We start from the raw sequence: 20,704 nt of genomic DNA, 5'->3' as shown, positions 1-20,704 counted from the left end.
ATCCCACACCTGAAAAAGATTTGGACCCATACATACAAGTTTCAAGAATCTACAAATTCTTATTTTATGTATAATCTATGGAGGAGGCACTGTAGTTTTTCTGTTACAATTGGAGAAAATTTTATATTTATACTACTTGACTGAAAGAATCTTTTGCTTTAACTGGGAAAGGCAATGAGATTTTGTCTATAAATGTATCTCTTTGATCAAAAACTTTTTGTTGGTGAATCACTTGCTTGTATTTTTACAGAACTAGGTAGGCATTACTGTACTGCTAAGTCATGATGAAGAATTAAGAGGTGGTTCACCACTTTCAATCTTGATGGGAGAGTTTAGGGAAAATTTAAAAGCTTTAAGTACGTATTCTGAGTCCCTCATTATGAACTGGATCCAGACTTTTCAACGCCGAATCTTGACTAACACAAGAGTCTTTGGCATACTATATTTCTGGCAAATATCTGTTACCCCCAGATATGGTTTTGCTAGCAACAGACCTGTCATCTCTGGGAACTGATACTAGGCACAGGAATTGGTCTGCAATTTGTATTCTGATGTGCTTGGCAAGTCACCTCTGGAATTTTCTCAATATTCTAATACAGTTGTGCTGTATCATATACTGTTTTGGGCTCATGTTGTTTGCTGCCTTGATGTGTGATGTTTTGTGTTGGCCCTTTTCATTTTTGTTTTGTTTACATTTTGTTTTGGAGCGATGGCATGACGCGGTCTGAGGGACTTTTACAGTTTTTCATGAAGGGATAATGTTTGCTGTGTGGTGTGAAACCCCAATTTGTTAGTATTGTTGCTTAAGAACTGTCTAGTGTGTAAGAGGTTGAAGCATTCCATGGCAGACTACACCATTTATGGTGTAGTCTGCCGTTTTTTCTTCAGCAGCGAGCCGTTGCTGCCAAGAATGGAAAACCGGGAGCTTTTAGCTCGAGATTTTTGCTTCCCGACTGGACGGGAAGCAGCAAGCACGAACCACGAACAACAGTGTAATGTAAACAAACAAGATGGCTGCTGCTGATAGGACGTACTCTCAGACCTTTGGCTTCTCTTCTCCTGAGCCACTCTCGAACCCACAAACGTTTTTTGTTACTCTTGCATTCACGTAAGATTCCGAAAACACATCACTGCAGCACATCTTGCAACAGTCCAACAATTTCTGGGCATCATGATGATATCAGCTGATCAGTTTTGTTTACTTTTCCCTACTGCTCCTCGAAACCACGAGGTCCTTGTGTGACGAAATAACACTTTTGCTCGCGAGCATCAGCTGGATGCTGGCCAAAACTGCGAGCAAGAAATGACTAGTGTGATACCAGCTTAAGTTGTCTGTGAAGGTTCATTTTGATGTGTTAGAGTGTTAGCCTATAAAGTTGTATCTCATTTTGCATTGTGATTCAGCATTCCCATGCTTTGCAGTTTTGTAATATTTTGTCAGTTTGAGTGATTGTAATTTTGCACATCGTAATTCATTGTCTTTTGTTTCTCTTTTGTAGTTTTTCACTGTGCAGTGCCAGACTTTGGACAATAACGAATATCACCCTGATATACCTAGACTTAACTTCCTAGCCTGGTCAGTTTATCTAGCTGGGACTAAATTTTGTCTTGGGTTTTGTACATTTCCTCGGATTATGTACACTCAGAAACTCTCCTTCCAGGTATGTAGAAATCATACCTGTAAGAAACAGAGATGTAACTACAGTAGCCGAAGCTCTTAAATCTAGAATTATAACCAGACATTCATGTCCACAAGTTCTTCTTTCTGATAATGCTGCTGAATTTACTAGTGATCTTTTAAAGAAAATATGTGAATTTTATCAAATAAATGTCAAATAACGGCTTATAAACCGTTCCAATGGAGAAGTAGAACGAAATAATCGTAAAATGAAGGATATCCTGAAAACTTTAGTCAAACCACATACAGAAGATTGGACATACTTATAACTATGATGACTATGTTGCATGGAAAACCAGACGTACTTACGGGGACCACAGTGGTCCTCCTTTATTCGCAAGGGATCCGTACCAGACCTCCCCGCAATTAGCTAGAATCTGTGAATAGTTGGAACCCCTATAAAAAGGCTGAAAACAGCCTATTTTGTTAGTTCAAACTCAAGAAAAACCCACTACAAATTTGTACACAGTGGACCCCCCGTATTCGCGTTCTCCGGAATCACGGACTCACATTCGCGGATTTCTGTCGGGAACGTTTCCCTCCATTATTTGCGGAAAAATCGCACATTCGCTGTATTTTTCTATGAGAAATATCCACAAATTCCTGGGTTTTTTTTACCAATTTCATCATAAAATGCACTTTTTGTGATAAAACTATTAAAAAACCAAGTATGAAAATTTTTAGTGGGTTTTTCTTGAGTTTTACCTAACAAAATAGGCTGTTTTTAGCGTTTTTATAGGGGTTCCAAACATTCGCGTTTTCTAACTATTCACGGAGGGGTCTGGTACGCATCCCCCGCGAATACGGGGGGTTCACTGTACTCAGTTTTTTTAATAGTTTTATCCCATAAAGTGTATTTTATGATGAAATTAAAAAAAAAAAAAAACAGGAATTTCTGGATATTTCTCATAGAAGAATACCACTAATAGGCAAATTTCTGCATAAAATGCAGGGAAATGCTCCAGAGAAAAATCCGTGAATGTGTGAGTCCGCGAATCCAGAGAACACGAATACGAGGGGTCCACTGTATCATGCAGACAAGAGCTAGGCTGAAAGACGTACATAATACTCAAGCAAAGTACTATGATAAAGATACCACTAAACCAGACATTATAGTCACAGTGGGTACTCAAATTTATGTTCAAAACCATGTACTAGAAGGTCCAAATGTAAAGGTTTCTCCCAAATTCAATGAGCCATATTGAGTAATAGAAGAAGTGTTAAAATTGAACAAATATATAGAGTAATTAATGAAAGTGATCTAAAGGAAAGGGTAGTTCACTGGAATCATGTAAAGGTAGTGAAAACAGATCCATGGCTTACTAACCCTCTTACGCCGAAGCGGTAAAAAAAAATTGTCTCCCGTGTGCCGGAGGTGTTTCAGAGTGAGCGCGGAAGCGGAAAAAATATTTTTTTCAAAAAATCACAGCGCGCTTAGTTTTCAAGATTAAGAGTTCATTTTTGGCTCCTTTTTTTGTCATTGGCTGAAGTTTAGTATGCAACCATCATAAATGAAAAAAATTATCATTATCATATATAAATAATGTGATATATGAGAGCGCAAAAACGAAATTTCATATATAATTGTATTCAAATCGCGCTGTGCGCGAAACGGTTAAAGGTAACAAGTTACTTTTTTTTCGTTGTAATGTACAATAAATTGCGATCATTTTGGTATATAACACATTGTAAAACGATAAAAGCAACACAGAGAAAATATTATCACAAAATAATGCATGAATTCGTAACGCGCGGACGTAAACAAATATTTTTTTTAAAATTCACCATAAATCTAAATATTTTCCTAGAGACTTCCAATTTCTTTCAAAATGAAGACAAATGATTGAATATTACTATACTGTAAGATTATTAGCTTACAATTGCAGTTTTCGACCATATCTGACGAGTTAAAGTTGACCGAATGTCGAATTTTTCTATATATATATTTTTTATATGCAATTATTTCGGAAATAAGAAAAGCTACATCCTTCAAATATTTTTCGTTTTATTTTAAATGAAATTGCGCACATTTTCATATATAAAACTCTATGAAATGCCTAATATGAAACGGAGCAAATATTCCGAGAATGGTACGTACGCATTTTGGAGATTTGTGGCGGAGAATCCGCGCGCGGAGGGAAGGAAAGATTTTTTTTAAATTCACCATAAATCTAAATATTTTGCTAGAGACTTCGAATTTGTTTCAATATGAAGATAAATGACTGAATATTATTAGACTGTAAGAGTTTAGCTTACAATTGCGTTTTTCGACCATTTCGGTAGTCAAAGTTGACCGAACGTGGTTTTTTTTTCTATATCGTGATTTATATGCAAATATTTCAAAAATGAGAAAAGCTACAACCTTCAATTATTTTTTGTTGTATTCTACATGAAATTGCGCACATTTTCATATATAAAACTTTATGTAACGGCTAATTTAAAATGGTGCAAACATTACCACAATCGCACATATGATTTTTTCGGAAGAGTTAACAGCGCGGGACATAAAGAAAATGTTATTTTTTTTCATAAATTCACCATAAATCGAAATATTGTGCTAGAGACTTCCAATTTGTAGCAAAATGAAGGTAAATGCTTGAATATTACTAGAATATAAGCGTTTTAGCTCACAATTGCGTTTTTCGACCATTTCGATAGCGTCAAAGTTGACCGAAGGTTGAAATTTTGGCAATTATCGTTATTTATATGAAAATATCTCAAAACTGATAAAAGCTACAACCATGGGTTGTTTTAAGTTGTATTGTGCATGAAATTGCTCACATTTCCATATATAAAACTTTATATAACGGCTAATTTTACAATGGTGCAAACATTACCACAATCGCATGTATGATTTTTTTCGGAAGAGTTACCGCGCGGACGTAAGGAAAAAGTTTTTTTCATAAATTCACCATAAATCGAAATATTGTGCTAGAGACTTCCAATTAGTTGCAAAATTAAGGTAAATGATTGAATATTACTAAAATATAAGATTTTGAGCTTACAATTGCGTTTTTCGACCATTTCGGTAGAGTCAAAGTTGACCGAAGGTTGAAATTTTGGCAATTATCGTTATTTATATAAAATATCTCAAAACTGATAAAAGCTACAATCATGAGTATTTTATTGTTGTATTCTACATAAAAATGCGCACATTTTCATATATAATACTTCATGTAACGGCTAATTTACAATGGTACAAAAATTATGTCAAAGTGACGAAATAATTTCCGAGATGTGTCACAGATACTTTTTAGTGCGGCAAGAAAGAAATTCGCGCTTACGCGCCTGCGTAACGATGTCAAAAACAACACCTTGATCCGTGAACTCCCAGCATCCCCCAGGCAAGCGTGATTCAAAAGTTTTAGGCTGGTAGGCCTATAAGTATTTTTCCGCGAATTTAAAAAAAAACTTTTGTAAGTCGACGTAAAATACGTCCAGTCGGCACACAAGAGACAAAAAATGTCGACGTAAAATACGTCCAGTCGGCGTAAGAGGGCTAAAGATATAGATAACATAAGAAATGAAAATACTGTAGAAAATCCAATTACAACAAGGTATAATCTAAGAAACAGAAAGATTTAAATATGTGTCTATACATATATGTACATAAATAGTGTTGTACTGAAAATATCATAACTGTAATGTTCAGTATATTGTGCAATTTATGTCTAATATAGAAAATCTGATTAAGTCTAATTTTACATAAGCAAACATACGGCTCATCATAGCATTAGTTATAATTGGGCTCCTCTCTCCTGAGGTGAAGATAAGAAAAGGTGCCCTGTTTAAAAGACATGGAAAAGTCAAAATGATCAAGGACTGGGGATTAGTTAGTATAGACATCTCCACAGTGCTCAAATGTGAAAGTGAACTAAGAGAAATCCAAAAGGTATTAAAGCAATCCTACAGAAGGGTGATGATAACAGTATCCTGTCATAATTGGAAAAGTTAAGCATGAACATAGATAACACACTGAGAACAAGGTCCAAGAGATCCCTCTTACCCTTCATTGGAACTGCTTTAAATCACTTGTTTTGGGTTGCTACCAAAGCAAATATAGAACAAGAAAAGGGAAGAATAGACAGACTTGAAAAGTGGGCAGCAGCAAGGGGTACAGTGATAAATAAAGTGATTGCCTCTCACTGCCTCTCACAATCAAAATGCAGAACAAATGGAAAAATTGAAAGTTTTTATAAATCAAGTCAATCAGAATGTAACAAAGGAACTCAATAAGATAGAAAATATACAGTTTTTAAATACCTATGCACTAGAAAATATAGTTTTTAAGTACCTTTGCACTAGAAAGTGAAGTGATGTTACAGGAACATAAAGACATGCTCAATGCTGTCTTACTTGCATACAAAGGTATTTTGAGCCCAACACTAATCACTCCAAAAGAATTAGAAGACATTATTAAGTTTTATATACCTAATTGAGAAGCATTATTTTAGTTCTACCTTTCAATACTAAAATCACAAATATGCTAGTTTCTGTATATCCCTTTCCTATTTATATTGAAAATCAAATAATTATTAGAAAGGGGCTTAGTATTCATTATGCATTGGAAAAACATGGATCAATGTTAGTTGATGGACAATTCAATGAATGTCTAATTTTGAAGGAAAAATTGTATATATGTGATATTGATAACTTGTATAAAACTACTTATGCTTATCCATGTCTTCAAGAAATGGTATTAAAACAAAATCAAGAAAATGATGTGTACACAACCATTTAATAAGACTTTTGAAGCAACTATAGTGAATGAAGATATTTATGTGTTTTCATGAGATACTGTTATAGGCACAGTCACTTGTCTTAATGTCACCACCCAATTGAAGTTAAAAAATATTAAGTCTTTTGCAACATCACGTAAATTAGTTAAAGCAAATCAGTTATACTATGAAAACCAAACCTTTTCACTGAATACCATTTCAACAAACATGTGCCATATAAGAAATACACATATGAAATAGATGGGTTTAAGTTGTCTCAATTATAACTAAAGAAACTTGAAAACTTGAACTATATTGATGACTATTTCTTTTTATACACAACAGATCTCCCCAGTTTTATCATTAGTAAATCTGCTGGTAATAGTAGTCCCTATTGTTTTGTTTATCATAATAGTGAGGCATTTGATTATCAAAAAGATACAAGGGATACTGATAGAAATGAAAGGAAATGATCCATACTTGACATTTAATATCCACATCACTTCTTACATATTGTTGTTTTTCAGATATTAGTATTCTGAGTGTTCATTTATTATGCTTATGATTTGATATGTTTAACATGTAATATGATTTTTTTAAATGTTTTATTACACTTATTTCTTTCTTCCAGAGTTGGAGAAAAAAAATTTTTTTTAAGTATATATTGTTGTATTCATTAACATGTCTTATTACATTAATTTTTCTTATATGTATTAAAACATTGAAGACAATGTTTGGTAGGTGACCAAGCAATGTAATGATATCTACAAGAAATAATATTAGATAGGGTAGCGTAAAAACATAAGAAAGAGAATAATCTGAGTACTGTGAAAATAACGAGAGAAAAAGAGAGAGAGAGAGAGAATTGAGCTTTGGTGTGCGAGTCAAATATAGTCAACACCCATAGACGTAACAAACCTATTAGCCACCGGATGCTGGCAAGACAGGAGAACAGCAACAGCCATAACACAGTCTCGATGAAATCTTAAGAGTGCAATAAAATTATTGACCTGTGACCTCGCAACGGACTCACTCAGCTTCCCATCAATCAGAAGCTCCATCCCCAAAAGGAGGTATTAACATGTTAATTTAGCAAGCTCCACCTTCAAAAGGAGGAATTATCATGTTAACCCCACCTAAAAGGGGATGGGGTAAGATAAGAGAGACTCAGCCCCACGAATCCTTACTGACTTGGGCGGAGAGCTGGAACATACACCGCCTTAGGAGGTTGGGCCAAAACAATCCTGGGGGTAGCTGATTGCAGAGCGACAGAACCAGAGGAGAGAGGACCAGCCGCCATCATACAGTAAAGAAGCAATACCTTGCCAGAGCATTTAGTCATTTTAGTGGTCCTAACCAGATTGTTTCTAAAGTTGTAACTTGTGTAACTGAAACTTGTATTCTTTGCAATAGTAAAGAAAGAAAACTCTGCCGTTTGTCTCACTTAAACACTCCTGAGAGACTGATATTACTAATCCAGAACTACCAATTAAGAAGAAGAATAAAGACATAAAACATAGAACCAGTTTGCAGAAGGAATCATCTAGAAGAAAGAACAGGTAAGAGAACATACACACGAACAATTACAAGTTGTAACAGAGATGTGTTTTATTATCTTATTTCAAGGGATAATATCATGATTCCTTATAATATTCACCACAATGTATTTTCGTTCAGTAAAACAACTGGTGCAAAATAAACGAAGATGAAAAGAACTACAAATTAAACCAACTTTTCAAAACTTTCCAACCAATCAGCTTCAAGGAATGGTTGCGACGTAATCGGTGGACTTTGAATTTGCTTTAGTTTTAATGTTTAAGCCACGGCTGAGTCCAAAGTTAATTACAGTGTTTTATTAACACATCTGACCACTGTAGCATTCATGGAGAAAATTAATGACATTCTATCTGAGATTATAGCTCACTCCACCTCAATAACAACTATCATACTCTAGACTAATGACCAATTTTGGCTTATGATGCTTGCAAAAAAGCAGAGCATGCTGAACAAACCAAATTCAACATATCTTGCCCAAGTGTATAACAAGAACTTCAATTCAAGTTTCCAGAAAAGTTTATATATTTGCTGAAAAGAATAATAACTGCAGAACAAAAATACAGTAAAGGCAGTGATTTTCCATCACAAAGACAAAACCACCCATCTTTGGGTCTTTAACATCAACTGTTGGATCCTTAATGAAGACCGTTGGTAAGCTCCAGAAAGAATTGGCTTACATGAGGACATTATGTGTGCTACAGATCTGAAGGGAATAACAGGTTTGTTGTGGACCACTAGATTCTACCAAACCAACAAACTTACCTCAGGGAAAAGTACATTGACAAGAAGAGCAGAGAGAAATTTTTCATGTCTAGTTATGGAAATAAGAATTCTTAATGGAAATAAGAACTTTTAACATTACAATGTAATGATCACAGTAATTATCAGTTTTTCATTATTCCAAGGAAATCTTAAACAAATAAATGCAATCTTTATAATGAGGCCTTTAAAAAAAGCAACAAGAATAATGCAGTGGTACCTCAACATACGAAAGGCTCAACTTACGAAAAACTCGAGATACGAAAGCAAATACAAAAAATTTTACAGCTCTACATAAAAAAAGTTTTCAAGATACGAAAGGTTGTTGCTGTAAAGTCCCGAGATTCGCCCGGACCACCGAAAACAATTTTAAAACTCCCGCGCCGCCAACTGAGTAAACTCACCACCATCCTCCCGCTCTCCCATTGGTTCCTGATGCTAGTCACCCCATAAGATCCTGCTCTCCTATTGGTCAGCATCTACCCCTTGTGCTTTAAGTATTCTATTGGTAAAAGGATGCTGTAAATTGAAAAACTTATTCATGCAATACATTTAATAAAAAAAAAAAACATTAGGTAAAGATAGAATAAAGAATAGAAATGAATGGTTATTATACTGTTTGGTAGTTTCAGTAGTTGAAGAGAGATAATGAAAATTTATGGCTTACTGTGTACTAGGAAAAGTGATTGCTTGGTGATCGTTCGATACTCGTAAGTGCTGGATGTAAACAGAAGTTTGAAAGCTTTTTTTTTTTTTTTGTTTATTATAGTTAATTGTTACTTAATAATTATTTGAAATGAGTACATGCAATACATTTAATAAAAAATATTGTGAATTAGATTATCATAAAATATAAAATAAATCAGACTGCTATCATGGAAGCCAACAAATACGTATTTTTTAGAATTCTTCTTCTGTTTTAATATTACGTTACGTATATGTTTCATTATAGCTGTCAGTAACTCTGTATCTCCATTAGGTAAAGATAGAATAAAGAATAGAAATGAATGGTTATTATACTGTTTGGTAGTTTCATTAGTTGAAGAGGGATACTAATGAAAATTTATGGCTTACTGTGTCCTAGGAAAAGTGATTGCTTGGCGTTTGTTCGGTACTCGTAAGAGCCGAGTGTAAACAATCGATTGGAAGGTTTTTTGTTTGTTTGTTTGTGTATTATAGTTAATGATTAATTAATAATTATTTGAAATGAGTACATACTGATTATGTATACATTTTATTGGCCTATTCTAAGCTTTTAGCTGCTTAGGTTTAGATGTCAGAATCATAGACTAGGCTACAGTAGCAACCACTAACATAGGCTAGGCTTATTGCTAAGGGACATACGCTAAAGTCCTAATATATGCAGTAAAAATGGGGTTGAACATTACATGCAATTGAATATTACTCAAGTATGTACAGTGGTCCCCCCCCATATTCGCGGGGGATGCGTACCAGACCCTCCCGCGAATAGTTAGAATCCGCGAATGTTTGGAACCCCTATAAAACGCTAAAAACAGCCTATTTTGTTAGTTAAAACTTAAGAAAAACCACTAAAAATTTTCATACTTGGTTTTTTTAATAGTTTTATCACAAAAAGTGCATTTTATGATGAAATTGATAACAAAAACCAAGAATTTGTGGATATTTCTCATAGAAAAATACCGCGAATGCGCGAATTTTCCGCGAATAATGCAGGGAAACGTTCCCGAGAGAAATCTGCGAATGTGTGAGTCCGCGAATCCGGAGAACGCGAATACGGGGGGTCCACTGTACAGTATTTTGCCTTTTTGGAGTCATATTTCTTCCGTCGGATCGGCGTCGTAACCCTAGAACATGTGTTGTAGGCCTGGAAATATAATTTACTGGGGTGTTTTTGGAGAGCTTGGAACGGATTAGCCATGTATTTTTCAGTTCTTAAATAATTCAGCATTCCCCTTTAAACTTTTGCAATATCAGCAGTCTGTCAAAACAATTTTGCCCTCTAACTGAAAAAGGCCTAAGGATTTGTGAATAACTAACTCAAAGGAGTGTTAAAATAAAACATTCTCTACCCAAACTCCACGGTCAGATTGAACACTTGAAGCTTGGAGCTTGAAAGCAGTTTACCTTCCTGACAGTGTAACAAACAATCCTCTTTCCAAATGATGCTCCAACTCTAGATCTTTTACAACAAACCATTGAAAAGTTGAAAGATGTCCTTTGTCTTCCTATGAAATTCAGTACCTGTACTGTGGAAATAGGACTTACAGTAGTCCATACATTCTCGGAAAGGATTCCACAATTAGTTAACACTGTCCTTTATCAATAGTATTCCTAATAACCTTCTGACAATTACAAATAGTACTGTCTTACACTGTTTGGCAAGATTTTGAGTTAAAAGGATTTGATAATTACCGAGTCAGATTTTAAACTCTTAATGGTAGAAATGGGGCTAAGGAAGGGAGTCAATGCAGCCACTCATATTCATCAACAAAATATTCATAATATTACTGACTTTTCAGGTTTTCTCACCATAAAATGCTTCAAATAAACACAGTATGTCTTACAATTCAAGTTTCCTATCAAAAGGGAAGTCTTCATATTCTAACATCAACTCATAATTTTTTTTTTTACCTTTTCCTTTTTCATATGGCTTCCCAATAAAGAGAAAAAGTCTATGGAATTGCTGTTTTTGTATGATAGTTTGTATATGGATACCTCTTGAATAGAACAATGTTGCCCAGAAAATTGTGGGAGTCCAAGAAACATATATTTCAAAATCAAGAACCACTGTTAAAACAGTGATGTGAAGTTCTGTGGATACACAATTGTAGTTTTAAATATCAACTAATTTCTAGAGGATATTACATCCTGATCCTCCAATGAAGATTAATGCTTCTGATATCAACCACAAAATATCCAATAATTAAGGTGAACATCACTAAGGTCATGTAAGCTCTAGGGAGACTTACGAAACATGATTTGGTAACTTAAGCTCCTGGAAAGCAAACGTTTTGGTATACAGTAATACTTTGGGTTACGAACCGATTAGTATACGAATTTTTTAACTTACGAAGTGACGCCCTCATTCTGGAATACGAATTTCACTTGGAATACGAATGCGCAAATTTCTATCATTTGAGGCCGCCTGCTTTGTTTACATCGGACATCGGATGAGCGTGGGATCTGCGAACGCATTTTTTTCGGCCAAAACTTAACGAGGGTCACGTGACTTCCTCCCACGCATCCCTTGACCCGTTTTAAACCATAACATATCTTTCACATCTGCTGGCGAACGCATTTTTTTCGGCCAAAACTTAACGAGGGTCACGTGACTTCCTCCCACGCATCCCTTGACCCGTTTTAAACCATAACTCTTTCACTATCTCGCTGGTGTTAAGATTGAACGCATCTGTCCGTGATACGCTCTCAAATTTGTTTAGTGATTTGCGCACGTGTTGTGTTTCCGTGATAGTGCTTATATTACTATTACCCAAATACTAAAGACAATGGCTCCCAAGATGACGAAGGCAAGCAGCAAGAAGGAAAGCATAAGAAAGAAGGAGATGATTACAGTCGAAATGAAGAAGGAAATTATCCAAATGCATGATAAAGGCGAGCGCGTGAAAGACATTGCAGCATTCTTCAAGCGGTCGCAATCAACGATCTGCACTATTTTGAAGAAAAAAGAAGAAATTAAAGCCAGTAAAGCATCAAAAGGTGTCACAGTATTGACGAAACAACGGCCTTATATTCTCGACGATGTAGAAAATTTGCTCATGGTTTGGATAAACGAGAAGCAGCTGGCAGGAGATTCCATAAGTGAGAGCATCATTTGCGAAAAGGCTCGTAAGACCTACGAAGATTTGAGTAAAAATGAGCCAGGCACATCAGCAGACAGTGAAAAAGACAGTTTTAGGGCGAGCCGTGGCTGGTTCGAGAATTTTAAGAGAAGGACTGGCATCCACAGTGTTGTTCGCCATGGTGAGGCTGCAAGCTCAGATACGAAGGCGGCAGAGGCTTACGTAAAAGAGTTTAAAAGGCTCGTGGATTCCGAGAAATACCTCCTCCCCCAACAAGTCTTCAATTGCGACGAGACAGGGTTATTCTGGAAGAAGATGCCCAGGAGGACGTTCATTACGGCAGAAGAGAAGGCACTTCCCGGTCACAAGCCCATGAAAGACCGTCTAACCCTACTGTTTTGTGCTAATGCAAGCGGGGATTGCAAGGTTAAGCCTCTCCTCGTGTATCACTCGGAAAATCCACGTGCCTTTAAGAAAAACAACGTGCAGAAGAAGCTGTTGCACGTTATGTGGCGATCTAATACAAAGGCTTGGGTGACAAGGATCTTGTTCGTCGAGTGGATGAACGAGGTTTTTGGTCCCGAGGTGAAGAAGTATCTCCGGGAGAAGGACCTCCCACTCAAAGCCTTACTTGTGATGGACAATGCTCCTGCCCATCCTCCATCCGTTGAAGAGGACTTACTGGACGAATTCAAGTTCATTAAAGTCAAGTTCTTGCCCGCCAACACCACTCCAATACTCCAGCCCATAGACCAGCAAGTTATCGCCAATTTCAAGAAATTGTATACGAAGGCTATGTTCCAGCGCTGCTTTGAGATGACGGAAGGCACCAACCTTACCCTCAGAGAGTTTTGGAAGGATCACTACTCTGTTTACAACTGCCTCAATCTGATTGACAAAGCCTGGCAGGGAATCACCAGGAGAACCCTCAATTCTGCATGGAAGAAACTGTGGCCCGACTGCGTTGCTGAACGAGATTTTGAGGGGTTCGAAACCGTCGAGAAGGGGGCAGTTGAAGACGAGATTGTATCCTTGGGCATGTCCTTAGGGCTGGAGGTTGACACGGACGACATCGAGGACCTCCTGACTGAGCATGGGCAGCAGCTGACGACCGACGAGCTGTTGGAGCTACACAAGGAGCAACAGAGACAGGTAACGGAGGAGATCTCATCTGAGGAGGAGGGGGAAGACGCTGCACAGTCGCTTCCTTCGAGCGAGATCAAGGATTTTTTGAAACACTGGGAAATTGTTAAAAGTTTTATCGAGAAAAATCACCCGAATAAGGCTGCGTCAGGGCGTGCAACAAATTTGTTTATCGATAATGGGGTGGGTCATTTCTATAAAATTTTAAAGAACAGGCAAAAGCAAGCCTCCATAGAAAAATATTTTTTCAAAATTGTGAAAGACGACACAGTGTCGCGTAAGCGTAAAATTAGTGATTGTAGTGAACGGTGCTCTCTAGAGAAAGAACCAGAAAGTCTTCCAGAAGTGTTCACGGAGGGAGATTTCCCCCCAAGCCATAACCCTCTCCTCCTCACCCTTCCCCTCCTCCCGTCTCCGTCAAGCCAGCAGCCACACTCGCCAAAGGTAAAGTTCAGGTTTTACTGTGCATGCATATTAAATCTAGTGTTTATATTTAATTTCATTCTTCAATTTTATAATTTTATGTAATTCCTACACGAATTTTCAACCTTAGTGAACAAAAATAAATGGAAAAATATGAATTGAAATGGTCATTCATGGTCGGGTGGAACGCATTATTTGCTTTTTATAACATTCTTATGGGAAAATCCATTTAGGTTACGAATTTTTTAGGTTACGAAGCAGGTTCTGGAACGGATTAAATTCGTAACCCAAGGTATTACTGTACATTACTATATAAACTCACAAAACTGAATAGCTGAAAACAAACTTACCATACCTTTTTACTTCTTATCCTTACCTTCTCTAAAGTTAAAACAATTGCTTTGGCATTATCAAGATACCAGTTACACTCTTCTACTTTGATTTCATTGTATAGTTCACCATCGATGATTGGGGTAGCATTTTTTAGTCCAGCCTTAATAGTTCGACGGCCAAAACTGACAACCACATCTCTGGATTTGACTTTTATATTCAAAGGAATGATGACCTGAAATACAAGAAAAAGGATATACAGTTATTTGCTGTAATAATACACTTTAACATATCATTCTGTAATAATACACTTTAACATATCATAAAGTCAATATCACTACTGTGGAAAAGACTGCATGTCTCTATTTACACAGCACATAATATTAAGACAAAAAAATCCAATGTACTTCAAATAAAAAAATAAAAATTGAACAAAATATAAGGTGAATCTATATAACAAAAATTTAAAATCTAGCAAGGATATTTTTAGCTTTATAATAATAATAATAAATAAGGAAGACCATTTAGAAAAATCATATATATCACACCTTTGCAAAATGGAAATAAACCTCGACGAAAACCTGGTAACTATGTACTAGCGCCATGAAATCGGCGATTTATGGCACCATAAGACACCAAGTTTCAGTTATTGGTGCCATAAGGTGCCGCTAATAGAGTTGTGGCGCCATAACATACCTTACAGTGGCACCAATAATATAAACGCTTATCAGCACCCTGCTGAGAATGGAAACGCCCCCCCCCCCCCCCCCCCCCCCCCCCCAAATAACCGGGGACTGCTTGTATAGAAACACGTACTAACTGTTTAACACAAATTGCTGTGCCACATCAAACAGTGACAACTGATATCATATAATCTTTTATCTTTTGAAAATGTGAAATTCGATTCACATCATTCATAACTCTATTAAATTTTGTGAGGATATATGCATAGGATGAGGAAACTGGAAGGTTAGAGGAGGAAAAAGGAGGCTGCTCATTACAATTATGTACAGGACAAAGAGATAATTGAAAAGTACAATAAATTATATTTTGTGCAGAAAAACTAAAAAATGCATTAAAAATATTGTGTGTAACCTTGCCTGGGGACAGCTCAACCAAAGCAATATTGATATTAAATAGCAAGCACTAATTGCGAGTCACATAATAAAAAAAATTAATGAGAAAAAGCTCCTGCACAGCACTTTAAGGAAGTACAGTGTACACTGAGAAAAAGGACACCCAAAAAATTGGCCTTAAAGCAGTACTAGTATATGAATATGGAGAAATGCTGTTTGAAGAGAACGCAACCCTGAGCAACAAATGTGATTATTACTGATGAATATGGATTATAGAAAAAAAAACATTATATTCTGTTAGAAAGAATGGTTGTGTTTAGAAAATTAATTTTAAACGATAATTTTTCTATTCTTATTTATCGCTTTTCTGGCTGAGCAATATCATTTAATAACTGGCCAATAGAGGCAGTCACTGGTTCCGTGGTTTGGTTCTATGGTGCTTGTTAGCGCCAACTTCCGGTTATCAGTGCTGATAATAGAGTATTTGCGCTGGTACAGACCTAATAAAGGTGTCATTAACTAGTTAATAGGCGCAAAATTTGGTTATCAGCCAATTTTCAGTTATCAGCGATTTTCGCTTATCATCAAGCCTAGGAATGGAACCCCCGGTGATAACTGGGGACTGCCTGTACTATTCATATTGGTATTTAATAGAAAGGATGCAGGAATGGTTTTTTATTTTTATTTAACCCTTAAACGCCGAAGCGGTCAAATAAAAATCGTCTTCCGTGTGCCGGGGTTGTTTCGGAGTGAGAGCGGAAGCGGAAAAAATATTTTTTTCAAAAAATCACAGCGCACTTAGTTTTCAAGATTAAGAGTTCATTTTTGGCTCCTTTTTTTGTCATTGCATGAAGTTTAGTATGCAACCATCAGAAATGAAAAAAATTATCATTATCACATATAAATAATGCGATATATGATTAGCGCAAAAACTAAATTTCATATATAATTGTATTCAAATCGCGCTGTGCGCAAAACGGTTAAAGGTAACGAGTTACTTTTTTTTGTTGTAATTTACACTAAATTGCGATCATTTTGGTATATAACACATTGTAAAACGATAAAAGCAACACAGAGAAAATATTATCACAATATGATGCATGAGTTCGTAACGCGCGGACGGAAAAAAATATTTTTTGTAAAAATTCACCATAAATCTAAATATTGTTATAGAGACTTCGAATTTGTTTCAAAATGAAGATAAATGATGGGATATTACGATACTGTAAGAGTTTTAGCTTACAATTGCAGTTTTCGACCATTTCGGACGAGTTAAAGTTGACCAAATGTCGAAATTTATTTTATAAATATGCAAATATTTAAAAAATGAGAAATGCTACAACCTTCAAATATTTTTTGTTGTATTCTGCATGTTTTGGCGCACATTTTCATATATGAAACTCTATAAAAAGCCTAATATGAAAAGGCACAAATACTAGGAGAATGCGACCTACGCATTTCGGAGATTTGCGGCCAAGAATCGGCGCGAGGAGGGAAGAAAATATATATTTTTTTAAAATTCACCATAAATCTAAATATTGTCAGAGAGACTTCCAATTTGTTTTAAAGTGAAGATAAATTATTGAATATTACTAGACTGTAAGAGTTTTATGTTAAAAATGCGTTTTTCGACCATTTCGGTTGAGTCAAAGTTGACCGAATGTAGTTTTTTCCTATTTATCGTAATTTATATGCAAATATTTCGAAAATGAGAAATGCTACAACCTTCAAATATTTTTTGTTGTATTCTGCATGTTTTTGCGCACATTTTCATATATGAAACTCTATAAAACGCCTAATATGAAAAGGCACAAATATTAGGAGAATGCGACCTACGCATTTCGGAGATTTGCGGCCGAGAATCGGCGCGCGGAGGGAAGAAAAGTTTTTTTCAAAAATTCACCATAAATCTAAATATTGTTCTAGAGACTTCCAATTTGTTTTAAAGTGAAGATAAATTATTGAATATTACTAGACTGTAATAGTTTTATGTTACAAATGCGTTTTTCGACCATTTCGGTTGAGTCAAAGTTGACTGAATGTAGTTTTTTTCCTATTTATCGTAATTTATATGCAAATATTTAAAAAATGAGAAATGCTACAACCTTCAAATATATTTTGTTGTATTCTGCATGTTTTTGCGCACATTTTCATATATGAAACTCTATAAAAAGCCTAATATGAAAAGGCACAAATATTAGGAGAATGCGACCTATGCATTTCGGAGATTTGCGGCTGAGAATCGGCGCACGGAGGGAAGAAAATAGTTTTTTTCAAAAATTCCCAATAAATCTAAATATTGTTCTAGAGACTTCCAATTTGTTTTAAAGTGAAGATAAATGATTGAATATTACTAGACTGTAAGAGTTTTATGTTACAAATGCGTTTTTCGACCATTTCGGTTGAGTCAAAGTTGACCGAACATAGTTTTTTTCCTATTTATCGTAATTTTTATGCAAATATTTCGAAAATGAGAAATGCTACAACCTTCAAATATTTTTTGTTGTATTCTGCATGTTTTTGCGCACATTTTCATATATGAAACTCTATAAAAAGCCTAATATGAAAAGGCACAAATGTTAGGAGAATGCGACCTACGCATTTCGGAGATTTGCGGCCGAGAATCGGCGCGCAGAGGGAAGAAAATAGTTTTTTTTAAAAAAATCACCATAAATCTAAATATTGTTCTAGAGACTTCCAATTTGTTTTAAAGTAAAGATAAATGATTGAATATTACTAGACTGTTTGTAATTTGCTTACCCCAAAATACCAATATATATATATATATATATATATATATATATATATATATATATATATATATATATATATATATATATATATATATATATATATATATTCAGCCAAGGCCACAGGAAAAATAAAAGGAGTATATATATATATATATATATATATATATATATATATATATATAATCGATTCTGGTACGAATACATAAATAAAAGGAATGTAGGTGACACTTTTCTTTTCGCATGCAATGAAATGTCTTATTTTTATTTTATCATGCACAGATACGGATATATAAAAACGTGTAATAAATATAAAAATAAATATAAAATAAATGCAGCATACTCACTCGTAATCCTGACTCTTCATTCTATTCTTGTTTTCTCTCTCCTCCATTGAAGAATCTTGCATTTTTTTCCTCTCGACATGACGAGGTACAGGTGGAGGAGGGAGACGCACGCCCTTAGTGCTGATGGGCCCGGTGGCCCCGTGCACCCTCCGCTGTCAGTTTATTAGGCACACTCCAATACAAGACCGTACTGTGGTATTTACGGTCACAGTCCCCTATTCTGCAAAGAGCAATTTTGCAGGTACGACAGAAGAACCGGGTGTCTCTCCTTCTGCCATTCATATGGCACACCCGGCATCGTTTCTGCCTGCGCCCTTCTAGGGCCTCCAGTGTGTGATCCCCTGGCTGCAGCCGACACACAGGGTCCACTACCCGACGAGAAGCGGTGATGGCGGGGCCGGCAGTAAGAGGGGCGTCGGCAGCAGGGGCGTCGGCAGCAGGGGCGTCGGCAGCAGGGGCGTCGTCAGCAGGGGCGGCGGCAGCAGGGGCGGCGGCAGGTTGACCGAAGTTGGCCCTCCTATCTGCCCTTTCCTCTAGTGGCAGATCTGCAGCTCGGGGCAGGGGGTCAGTGATGGAAGGCCACTCATCGGGATTGAAGTTGATGAGGGCATTCCCGGCTACCTCTAGGAACTGTATGTGGGACAACCTCTGAAGATTGTCACCGCGGTACCCACAGTACAGTATGTAGGCATTTTGGAGGGCCAACTGAAGGATGTATTTGAGGAGCTTCTGTGTCCACCTCCTGGTTCTCCTGGTGAAGGGATAATACTGGATGAGCTGATCAAAGAGATCAACTCCTCCCATGTGCCTATTGTAGTGCCCAATGACGGTAGGTCGCTCGACACGAAACTGCTCAAACACAACTCGGCCCTGTTGACGTGTCTTCTTCCGCTGTACGATCTCTTCTTGGATGGGTTCATGACTCGTCGTAATCATGGGGACGAGTCGGACACCCTTCCAACAGATGACGAAGACAGCGCCCTTCCGCCACCACTCTGTCTCTCCTCTTGCCAGGTGTTGCGGATGGCTAGCGTACCTCGAGGGAATTCGTGGCCCCACGCACCAACCGAAGGGTACCACTGACGTGCACACCTGCTTCATACAGTTCCTGGGCCAGGGATACCGAGTTATAATAGTTATCCATAAACAGGTGATATCCCTGGTTACGGAAACGTTCCACAAGACTGAATACAGTGTCACGCAGCGTGGAGAAAACCCCGGAGTACACTGAAAAGTCCACGACATATCCAGTGTTGGACTCGGTAATTTAAAAAAATTTCACTCCATATTTCTTCGGTTTCTTGGGGTTATACACTTTAATGTCAGACGTCCTTTGTAAGGCATCATCCCCTCATCCAAAGAAAGGTTCTTTCCAGGAACCACGAGAATTCTACACCGTTCACGAATGTATTCCAACACTGGGCGGATTAGGAGGAGGCGATCGCTGTTATTCCGGGGTATGGCCCTTCGGTTGAAGGCGTTGAAATATCTGTCCAACGCCAGGAAATTATCACGGGACATAACGCCAGGCACATTGGGAGTACTTAAAAAAAAATTCCGCCTCCAATATTGCCTGACGTCGGCAGCAGGCATCATACCAAAATAAATGTGGAGCCCCAAAAAATGCGCCATGTCAATGAGGTTGCAACCCCGCCAATTATACGACAATGTCGTCCGTAATTCATAACGGCAGTACCGAGCGTAGTCCACCGTCTCTTCTACCAGGTACTCCAGCAACTCCCGCGTAAGGAACAGCTGGATGAACCCCAGAGCAGTGAGAGGTACAGGTACGGTGAGCCAAGGTGTTGCCGTGAATGGGTGCATGTTAGGAGGGGTGGGGTCCTCCGTCCACCCCTCGTCGCTCTCGGACGACCGGCCTTCACCTTGGCTGGCGCGACAAGCCGACCTTCTACGTGCCCGTGCGCGCGGGGGCATGATTTCGCACACTACCCCCCTCCCCCATTGGCCCATCACCCTCACTTAGGCCTTCGCTTTCAGTATCATCATCCGCTATAAAACTAGACCCCATATCCCCATCCTCAGATTCCCCCTCATATGCACTGAAACCACTAAATTCGAGCTCACTTTCGGGATGTGAGCCTCGAACGGACATTGGGGGCATATATTCGTCCTCACTGACA

General features: G+C 37.3%; 1 protein-coding gene across 3 annotated transcripts in view; it reads right to left on the bottom strand.

The window, feature by feature from the left end:
- LOC135218237 (nuclear migration protein nudC-like) overlaps window positions 1-20,704 on the bottom strand; it is a 522,861-nt gene that overhangs the window by 85,638 nt on the left and 416,519 nt on the right. For all 3 annotated transcript variants that reach the window (XM_064254394.1, XM_064254393.1, XM_064254391.1), the window contains exon 5: window positions 14,437-14,625. In XM_064254394.1, coding sequence (XP_064110464.1) covers window positions 14,437-14,625 — 189 coding nt within the window. The remainder of the gene's footprint in view (window positions 1-14,436; window positions 14,626-20,704) is intronic.

This window comes from Macrobrachium nipponense, chromosome 9 (assembly GCF_015104395.2).
Source record: "Macrobrachium nipponense isolate FS-2020 chromosome 9, ASM1510439v2, whole genome shotgun sequence".
NCBI lineage: Eukaryota > Metazoa > Arthropoda > Malacostraca > Decapoda > Palaemonidae > Macrobrachium > Macrobrachium nipponense.
The sequence above is the reverse complement of the archived record's forward strand: the minus strand, read 5'-3'. Positions and strand labels throughout refer to the sequence as shown.